Here is an 11012-nt window from a genome sequence, read left to right as displayed (position 1 = left end):
AAGAAGGAAGGAGAGAGAGAAAAAGAAGGCAGGCAGGCAGGCAAGAAGGCGAGAAAGAGAAACTTTTGGAGAGAAAGGCTACCTGGGGCAATCTCTTCCAGAATTCACACCATTACCTGAGAACTGCACCACAAACATGGAGCCAAGCGAACCTTTTAGTCCCAGCGAATATTTTGCAATAGATTCAACAGCACGCAAACATCGCTCAGGACAACCACACTTCAAGCCCTCGGGTGACAAATCAAGTATCCTCCAAAAAAAACCAAGTGCCAGGAATAAGAGTAACAAGAGGAGAGCTTAACGTCAATAATACCACAGTGAGAGCAGCCAACTGGATAACATCAGGATGCTAAAGAGGAGGAGGACGGATAGAGGGGTTTTTTTGCACCTGTCCTTGTCATTGGACTATCTGTGATACTTCGCAGACTGAGTCTTAAGTCTATTGCGGAGAAGACACCCGGAGAAGACACCCGGAGAGCAGGTGGCGAAGCAATTAACAGCATGCTTATCTGTGGATCTGCAAGGGATTTGATTTCGAGGCCTCAAATTGCTGAAAGATAGGACGCAGCTGGCCAGCCCCGAGATCTCGCTCGGTAATCTCGCAAGCGGTCATCTTAAAAGATAAGATAAGCCCTGGCTTGACAGAATGAAGGATTCCACGGCTTCTCAGGGTGAAAGTCGATATTCCACTCACCGAATTTAAATGTGCAATTCAGCATTCAAAACCTGGGGTTCTACACGCCCTGTGCCCCCAAATGGACTCCCCTGGAGTGAAGAATGGGCCCGAGAAATCAAATTCTACTGATCAACAGAGGCACAAAGTTTAGTATAAATTAGAAAATGGAATTTGGGGGAGAATTGGATTGTTGCAGAAAATACCCATTGCACAGCTGTTTGTGCAGCTGTAGAGAGAGAAAAAGAAGGAAGGAAGGAGGGCGAGAAAGAGAAAAGGAAGGAAGGAAGGAAGGAAGGAAGGAAGGAAGGAAGGAAGGAAGGAAGGAAGGAGAGAGAAAAAGGAAGGGAAGAAGGAAGAAAGAAGAGAGAGAGAGAGAAAGAAGGAAGGTGGGTAAAGAGAGAGAGAAAATGAAGGGAAAAAAGGAAGGAAAAAAGGAAGGAAGGAGAGAGAAAAAGAAGGAAGAAAGGAGAAAAAGAAGGAAGAAAGGAGGGTAAAGAGGGAGAGAAAAGGAAGGGAGAAAAAGAAGGAAAGAAGGAAGGAGAGAGAGAGAAAGAAGCCAAGTAGACAGGAAGGCAAGAAAGAGAAAAGGAAGGAAGGAAGGAAAGAAGGAAGAAAGGAGAGAGAGAGAGAGAAAGAAGGAAGGAGGATGAGAAAGAGAAAAGGGAAGAAGGAAGGAAGGAGAGAGAGAGAAAAAGAAAGGAAAGAAGGAAGAAAGGAGAAAAAAGGAAGGAAGGAAGGAAAGAGGGTAAAGAGAGAGAGAAAATGAAGGAAGGGAGAAAATGAAGGAAAGAAGGGAGAGAGAGAAAAAGAAGGAAGGCAGGCAGGAAGGTGAGAAAGAGAAAAGGAAGGAAGGAAGGAAGGAAGGAAGGAAGGAAGGAAGGAAGGAAGGAAGGAAGGAAGGAAGGAAGGAAGGATCAGAAACTTTCCTCAACTGTCCTTTGTATTAACTAAGTTCCAGACTTATTTACTTGTAAAATGTATTGCTGCAGGGTAATTCTGGACTTACATAGAAATGTTTGTCTATCCTAATACTGATAATGAGTTCAAAGATTTAAGGCCAGCACATTTAATATTAAAGTCTTCCCCATCCTTGGAATCTGATTTCAGAGACATGCCATGCTCTCTTCGCAGATTAAAATAGGAACAGGTGTAACTATCCAATTCTCATGCCAAGAATACCAAAGTTTCAGCGTTCAGCACACTATATACACTGTTTAGAATTTTATCCCCCATTCTTAAACCTCATAAAAAAAAGGGGGGGGGGTCAAGATACCAAATTTGACATTCTGGTCAGATTATATCTACATAAAATTACTACAACATGCTCCATATGAAAGAGTTTTTGGAAACTGTACTTGGCAAAAGACTCATACTTATGACGGTTGCAGTGTCCCGAAGTCACGCAATCCCTTTTTGTGACCTTCTGAGAAGCCAAGTCGATGGGAAAGCCAGATTCATTTAACAGCTGTGTTACTCATTTAAGGACTGCAGTGATTCACTTAACGAATGTGGTGAGAAAAGTTGTAAAATTAGGCAAAACCCCTCTAATAAATTTCTGACTTAACAACATAAATGTTGGGCGCAATTGTGCTCATACTTTGAGGACTGTCTTGTACAGCTTGAAAATTAGGGCTGCTAATTGTGATAATGAATTCAGAAGTAAACAAACAGAATAGAAATCTTTAAAAACTGAGATATATTGCATGTACTTTTGAACCATACTGTGGGCCACAAAGCACCTTAGCTAGCATATATGTGCTTTTTTGGAGCACTGCAATAAAATTTAGGCATGCTTGCCTAGCCAGTCAGGAATTTGACCACTGCAGTGCCCAATTTGAAGTTCTCCATGTGTGTTGCATTCTGGATCCCACCATCCCACCAAGACAATCAGTAGTTAGCTAGATGAGATAGACCTTCTGAAGGTATCAAGAGTGAAAAATGGATGTCCATGTACAGAAAGGACTTTAGCAATATAATCTTCACCCTAACCCTTGCATAAGATTGATAAGCTACTCCAGCAGGAACTCCACAAACCGGCCACGGATCTATCCACAAATATGATGATGATGATAAAATATATTCACGGATGAAGATACATCACTTGAACACCCTGCCATTGGCAAATTCCCCATCAGTCAATTGCAAAAAGGCAGCTTTACACAGAACAGCTTACATCCTGCGACAGTACCTTTAATTAACATCATCAAACAACATCTGTCCCAAAGGTTCTTTTTCAAGAGGCAAGTGGACTTTCTGGTTTTTCTTTGAAGACGTTTCGCTTCTCATCCAGGAAGCTTCTTCAGCTCTCTCATCCCAGAAGCTGAAGAAGCTTCTTGGATGAGAAGCGAAATGTCTTCAAAGAAAAAAAAAAACAGAAAGTCCAGTTGCCTCTGGAAAAAGCACCTTTGGGACAACCATGACCTGGATGATTGAGAATCTCCATAGACATCAAACAACATATGATGCACAATTGCAGGAACTGGTTTGTCTAGTGAAGAGAAGGACCAGGAGAGACGTGATAGCAGTCTTCCAATATTTGAGGGGCTGCCACAGAGAGGAGGAGGGGTCCAGCTATTTTCCAAAGCACCTGAAGGCCAGACAAGGAAGAATGGATGGAAACTGAACAAGGAGAGATTCAACCTGGAAATGAGGATAAATTTTCTGACAGTGAGAGCAATCAACCCATGGCACAGAAGTTGCCTTTGAAAGTTGTGGGAGCTTCATCAGTGGAAGCTTTCAAGGGGAGATTGGACTGCCATTTGTCAGGGATGGTTTAGGTGTAAGGTCTCCTGCTTGGGTGGGAGGGTTGGACTAGATGGCCTACAAGGTCCCTTCCAACTTTGTTAATCTGTTAACACTCTAAATCTCTGCTGGGATGCTGAGTTGCAACTTTCTGTTGAACATCCCAGGTCTTTCATAGGTGGACAGAAACGCCAAATCCGGTCTGAACAGCTGGCTGACTATAGAATAGAATAGAATCTTGGTCAAGTGTGATTGGACACCCAAGGAATTTGTCTATGGTGAATACACTCTCAGTGTACATAAAAGAAAAGATAAATTCATCGCGAATCATAAGATGCATCAATGATAGTCATAGGGTGCAAATAAGCAATCAAATCATACTAGGGAACAATCAATATAAATTGTAAGGATACAAGCAACAAAGTTATAGTCAGACAGTCATAAGTGGGAGGATAGGAACGATGAGAAAATTAATAGTAATAGTAATGGTAATATGCAATAGACCATAAGAATAGTAATAAATTAAAACCACCTATGCCTCCCAATTCCCAGCATTTTAGGAAACAGCCTAGCTAGTCTAACAGGAAACATACTGTAAGTCTTGGTTCAAGTCATCCACGGACTTTTCCCAGGATCTGAATTCAGATCTCTCCATCTCATTCTTTTGGCTCTTTTTTTTTAAGTGCCAAAATTGCAGCATCCCTCCCTCCCTCCTCATGCACTGGAAGTAACTATGCAGCAGCCCCGGTGAAGTAGGCACGGCTGCAATGCAGGAAGCCAGACGGACACACCTGGGACACTCCTTCCGGATGCACCAGGACTACAAAACCCATGCTTCCCAGACAACAGCGGCATGCAACTGGGGACAGCTGGAATCTCCCGGGAAGGTAAGTCTTTTCATTCCCAGCCGGCGAGGCTCGCACGACCCTTCCCACCAGATCTGCCGGGAGAGCTGGGGACCATGGGAATTGTAGTCCCCGGGGGCGCCTGGAAGGTCGGGTGCCTGCTTCATTGGAGCGTCTGAGGAAGGCCGGCCTTCCAACCTCACCTTGCCTTCCCTTGCGTCCGCCGACCAGCCCCACCGGCTTCCCTCCGCAGCACCCCAGAGACATCTGGGTCTCCGCCCGCAGCTCCTCCGCAGCTCCCGCCCCGCCGGCCGGGCCTCGCCCCGCTTCCCTCGGCCCCGCCTCCAAGCAGCCTCCGCGCGCCCCCATTGGTGGCCCGGTCTCTAGGGGCGCGGCCTAGAGGGCGATCCAAGCAGGGAAGCGTCAGGAGGTTCTTTCCTCCGCGCTCGCTGATTGGCCAGATGGAGAGGCCACCTTGACGCTTTATCTCGGGAATTCTGGGCAATGTAGTTTAAGAGAAGAGAGTGGTTTTTGTGTGTGTGTAGGGAGTGAGAAACGGTACATTAGAATAGAATAGAGCTGGAAAAGACTTTGGAGGTCTTCTAGTCCAGCCCCCTACTCAAGCAGGAGAACCTGTCCTATATAGTTTCAGATAAGTGACTTTCTAGTCTCTGGTTGGACTAGATGACCTCCAAGTTCCCTTTCAACTCTGTTACTGTTAAAAGGACAAAGGCGCTTTCTTCACTTCTTGGGGAAAATGGGAGTTTTGGTCCATGCTTCTGTAGGGGGAAGTAGAGGTGGAAAAATCTCATCTGATCTGGTCCTCCTCCTTTTTTCCCCTGCTGAATTTTTATCTGTTTATTTGTTAAATTTGTATGCCGACCCTCTCGCTGCAAAACAAAAAACAAAAAAAACACGACTCTGAGCAGCTGGTGATGGGAATTGTAGCATGCACCGGGCTGAGGAGGATGGAGTACAGCTATTATCAAAGCCTTGGAACAAATTTTAAAGAGAAATTATGTTAAAGAGAAACTGTGTTCTTACTCTGTATTGTGGAAGGTTGAGAAAGGAATGGAAGGAAGTTTAGACATAAACCTTGAAGAGATAGCAGACAAGCCCGTTGTCAACTTACCTCATGACTGAAACTTGGTCCAAGAGTTGAGAAATCTCTGCGGTTTCATGTTGTTCAATAATTTGCCACACTTCAGAATCAGAATAGAGCTGGAAGGGACCTTGGAGGTCTTCTAGTCCAGCCTCCTGCTCAAGCAAGAGATCCTATACTATTTCAGACAAGTGACTGTCCCGTCACCTTAATGAACATGCTGTCATAGGGGTAAGAGATTAACTCTCCCTGTTTTCAAAATTCTGTATTCACACCTCCAGATAAGCATTAAATTCGACTGGAGCCGGTTGGTCAATACACTGAAATGAAACCATCATGGTAGATTATTGAAGACAGCATAATTATTTTCCAGCTATGTGGGACTTGACAGTTTCTGAAGAAATAAAATGAGACTATGAGGCAGGGATTCAAGTAAAAGTCTTTGGATGCACATTTCCTAAATGTAGTGCTCGGGAAAAAAAAAACCTCAGAAGAGAGGGGTTCTTATATGGAGGTGCCTTTATTAGGGTGCCTTTGGTTCCCTCAGACATATGTGCTAGTCGTTCCCGACTCTAGGGGGTGGTACTCATCTCCATTTTTAAGCTGAAGAGCCAGCGCTGTCTGAAGACGTCTCTGTGGTCATGTGGCTGGCATGACTAAATGCCAAAGGCGCACGAAACGCTGTTACCTTCCCACCAAAGGTGGTCCCTATTTTTCTACTTGCATCTGGAACGAGCTCCCTGTTGAGATCCGGACCCTTACTACCCTCCCGGCCTTCCGCAAAGCCACCAAGTCCTGTCTGTTCCAGCAGGCTGGGGGGGCTGAGAAGCATTTACCTCCACGGAAATTGTGAATGTTGGTTTTGTTTTTAATATGTTGTCTTTGTCTCGTTTTCCCCCTTTCCCTTGTCTTTTGTGAGCCGCCCGGAGTCCTCCGGGAGTGGGCGGCATACAAGACAGACAAACAAACAAACAAACAAATAAATAAATACATTTTTACATGTTTTCAAACTGCAGGAGCTGGGGACAAGTAATGGGAGCTCACTCCATTACGCGGCGCTAGGGATTCAAGCTGCCGAACCACTGACCTTTCTGATCGACAAGCTCAGCATCTTAGCCACTGAGCCACCACGCCCCGACGGGGTGCCTTGGAGAACAGGTTTGTGCATTGTGTTAATTCCACAGAATTCATTATCGTGGGTTAGGAACATAATGAAATCTTTTATGACTGGAGATACACACACACACACACACACACACACACACAAACACTGTGCGGTCATCTGTAGAGGCCAAAGACCATTTTTCAAATATTCAAATATTCTATTCCAAATGCAGGAAGTGGCTTCTTTTGACGTTGTCTGGAAACCAGGGGTGGGACTACAAAGGCAGAGCAATAGTAATATATTTGTATGTGGTGAGCCGGCTAGGCTAGGTTGCCTAAGGATGCATCCAGCCTTCCACCTCCTGAGTTCTGAGCTTTTGCCAACCTGGGGAACCTCCTTGAAAGACGCTTCGAGAAGGATCTGCGTTTAGATTTATTTTTAAGGGTCTCCACGCCACCCCCACCCCTCCTTGTTCCAGAAAAGGAACCGTCAGTATGGGAAGCGTTGCCTTTGGCGTCACCCTTGCTTTGCTGGCTTCGCTGATTATGTTGGTCAATTGTGTTGTGGTGGTTGCGCTGGGGCGGCTGGTCTGGAAGAACCACTACCCTGGCCTGTGCTTTGTTTTAAACCTCGCGATCTCCGACTACTTGGTGGGCTTCACCATCACGGGGCTGGTTAACCAAGAGCTGTCTGGTCCCGAGTACCAGACCCCTCACTGGACCTGTGTCTTGCAGATGGCTTCCATCACCTGCCCCTCCGCTGCCTCCATCTTCACGGTGATTTTGGTCACCTTTGACCGGTACCTGGCTATTACACATCCTTTCCGCTACTTCAACATTATGTGCGGATCAGTGGTCGGGATTTGCATCGGAGGTCCTTGGCTGCTGGCTTGTTTGATCGGTTTCCTCCCGGTGATGGTGCACAGCTTCCGGGCGGAGAACTACCAAGGTCTCTGCACCTTCTTCGCCGTGTTTCAGCCCACGTACACCCTGGTGGTCTTCTGTGTCAGCTTCTTCCCGGTTTTCTTCGTCTTTCTCTATTTCCACTGCCGCTTGCTCAAGATCGCTTCTCTGCACATCCAGCACATCCGAGAACTGGAACCCGCGGGCCTGCCGGCCACCTGCCCAACCTCCCAGCCTTCCAACGATACCAAAGCCTTGCGTACTGTGGCCATCTTGGTGGGTTGTTTTGCCTTCTCCTGGACCCCCTTCTTTGTGGTGAGCATTGCCCAGATTGCCTGCCAGCGCTGTTACCTCCATGGCCTGCTGGAACACTACCTCTGGGTGTTGGGCGTGTGCAACTCTCTAGCGAATCCCCTCGTCTATGGCTATTGGCAGAAGGAGGTTCGCCTGGAGATCTATCAGATGTGTCTGTGCCTGAAGAACAAAATCTTCCCTCTTTTTCACTCGGACAGCCAACCTGATGCTGCTCCCACCCAGCCTGAGGGACCACTCTATATCATCTCACTAGCCCAGCTGAAGGACTGATGTAAAGTTTGGAGAAAAAAAACCTACTATTCTGGGCACATCTCCTGGTAAGGTTCTTCTCTTATATGCTTCACCAAGTGTTCTGTCCAGAAGCAATGTTATTCCATGGCAAATGGGTACAGAAATTACCATATGTTTCCTGATCCCCCCCCCCAAATTGCAGTAAGAAGGCCCCTTTGAACACTGTGTGCATCTCTAACTTACAAAGCCATTTATTTCTTCATTAGCTGGATACCCATGCTTTGCTACAAAACTTTATGATTGGGCTTGATACTTAAAGCTTGAAACTTAATGTAGAACATGTAGCTCCTTAGCATCAGAGCATGTTAATATAAGGCAACTGGCAGTTGGAAGAGTTATTTTCAGGTGGGGAGGGAGAGTAGAATGTCTAAACTCTCAGCCCGCTGGCCAAATGAGTCACGTGCTGGTCACGCCCACGCCAGGTCTAGCAAATGGGCAGCATCAGAGCGCATTAATATAAGGAATTGGCAGTTGGAGCAGATTTCCTTTCAGGTGGGGTGGGGGAGTAGAATGTCTAACTCCTTAGCATCAGTAATTTGTAATGTAATAGATTTGTATGGCGCCCAATCCCGTAGGACTGAGCATCAGAGCATGTTAATGCTCTGTATAAGAAATGCTAATGATCTGTGCTTGACCTTGGGGGTGTGTGTGGCCAGCTCAACATCACTTGCTCCGGGGGCACCTGTGGTGGGGGGAATCCTCCTGCAGCCCTCTGCCAGCAAAAACGGAGCTCAGGAGGGCTGCATGCGGCCTTCTCTAGCTCCGTTTTCCCTGGCAGAGGCACCACGGTCCAGTCCTTTGCTGTTTCCAGGGTGGCCCCGCAGGCCAGATCTAAGCACCCCATGGGCCAGATCTGGCCTGCAGGCTTTGCATTTCACACCCCTGCTGTACATTGTGACTAAGCTCTAAAGGGCAATGTTGGCAGTGCCAAGAGACCCTCAAAGTCTAGCACTGGAAAGGAAGCAAGAACCTTGATCCCAAAGAAGGACCCATTCTGGATCACCTAGAGGTGTTTGGTTAGTTTTTGAAGTTATCTGTGCATTTATTGGCTCATGGGTTCTGACAGAAGAGCAATGGCAGCTGAGTCATAATGTACAGTTGATTTTCTATAGAGGGTTCCCTGCTGCTTTTTACAAGGACAGGTCAACTAAAGATGCGGTCAGGTGAGGTCAGCAGTCTTGAGGTTTTTACTCTTTGGCTCCCATAAACATAAATAATAAGGAAAAGGGGGGGGGGATACAGTACTATGAAGTTCTGTATCTTTGACGAAAAAAGGAACACATTTTATTTTTACAATGCAGCCAAACCAACATGGAGTTCCATTCCATTAAGTTTATAAAATTAATTAATAGTTTTTCTGCCGCACGTAAAGAGCTTCGCGTCCTGATGAACTTCCTGTTCGATTAGATTGGCAGATGGACCTTGTTTACTCCCCGACCCATTCATAGCCTTGGATCCTGATAAATGAGCCATGGAAAAGCAAGAGTGGAAGCTGGAGGTTTCAAAAGCTTCTAATAATATAACGCTTGCGTATCTTCTCTATGGAAACAGAAGACAGGAATCGCACCTTGCTGAATACAAACTGAATAAGCTTCGTTTGTGCATTACCAGTGACAAAATGGGCCACGTGATGTAACAGGACCAAGCAAAGACCAAAGTGGGAAATGTTTAAGATGGGGATGTTTAATGGCCACATTTAATATTGGAAGGACGTCGAGAGATTTATTTTTCCTTCCCTCTGGCAGGATCCAATTGTTCTCCATGTCTTTCAAACTGATATCTATATCTATTCTATCTATCTATTCTATCTATCTATCTATCTATCTATCTATCTATCTATCTATCTATCTATCTATCTATCTATCTATCTATTCTATCTATCTATCTATCTATCTATCATCTATCTAATCAATCTATCTATCTAATCAATCTATCTATCTATCTATCTATCTAATCAATCTATCTAATCAATCTATCTATCATCTATCTATCTATCTATCTATCTATCTATCTATCATCTATCTATCTATCTATCTATCATCTATCTATCTATCTATCTATCTATCTATCTATCTATCTATCTATCTATCTATCTATCTATCAATAAATGGCTGTGTGTATGTTCCAGCGTAACTCTGGAACGCCTCGGGCAATTTCAATTCTGGGAATTGAAGTCCACATGTCTTAAACTTGCCAAAGTTGAAGACCTTTGCTTTACAGGGATTTCTGGCAGTATTATCATTTGGTTATCCCTGTAAACAATTCTCAGTTCTAGGTGATAATAACATTGGGGGAGACAGAGCAGGGGAGGAGATTAATGGCTTATGTTTTTCAATTCCTTCCAGGTGATAAACAACCGTTCTCTGTAAGCAAGCCATTGGCTAATGAAAAACGTTATGGGATATCGCTGCTAAGGAAGGAGAGCCTTTATCCAAACTTTAATAACTCTCGGTGCTTAATTGCGCCAATGATGTCAAGAAAACCTGGAGCATGCAAACATCAGCTCCAAGCGATTACTCATAGAGTCAGTTTTTATTGTCCCTTGATTATGTTTGCCCCTACAAAAACAAACATATAGAGGAGTAAACAATGGCTGAAGAGAACCCGGAAAGGAGGACTATTAGCAAATATGCTGGAGCCCATTAGGGAGGAAATTGAGCTGAAATGCCATCTGTGAGAGCTGCTGGCTGGGTCTCTCATCAACAGCGGATGGAATGACGCCCCCAAAGCATGACAAAGATGACCATTCTGAGCGAAGGACTGTTGTGACGGGGAAAACTCTCAATGCCAATTCCACAAACCACTTCAGATGGAGCAAGGAAGTGAGGATTATCCAATTCTATACATTTGCTAGGTTGTGACCGATATAGTAGAGATCCTGGTTATGCACGGAACTATCAACACATGTTTTCTGCTTGCTTAAGGGCTGAAGAATCCATCAGGATTAAACCCTGTTCTATTTTCTTTCATAATTGTAACACCCTCTCTCCCTGGGCACCTGCTGTGTGGCTATTTTTATTGCCCACTGTGTTGT

General features: G+C 45.2%; 1 protein-coding gene across 1 annotated transcript; it reads left to right on the top strand.

The window, feature by feature from the left end:
• Positions 1-6964: 6964 nt before the first annotated feature.
• On the top strand, positions 6965-10425 carry GPR119 (G protein-coupled receptor 119). Its single transcript, XM_032227295.1, has 2 exons — positions 6965-8004; positions 10324-10425. Exon 1 carries the CDS (start codon positions 6965-6967, stop codon positions 7955-7957), a length of 993 nt encoding a protein of 330 aa, XP_032083186.1. The 3' UTR covers positions 7958-8004; positions 10324-10425.
• Positions 10426-11012: the final 587 nt, after the last annotated feature.

This window comes from Thamnophis elegans, chromosome 12, assembly GCF_009769535.1.
Source record: "Thamnophis elegans isolate rThaEle1 chromosome 12, rThaEle1.pri, whole genome shotgun sequence".
In the NCBI taxonomy this organism is placed as follows: Eukaryota; Metazoa; Chordata; class Lepidosauria; order Squamata; family Colubridae; genus Thamnophis; species Thamnophis elegans.
The sequence above is the reverse complement of the archived record's forward strand: the minus strand, read 5'-3'. Positions and strand labels throughout refer to the sequence as shown.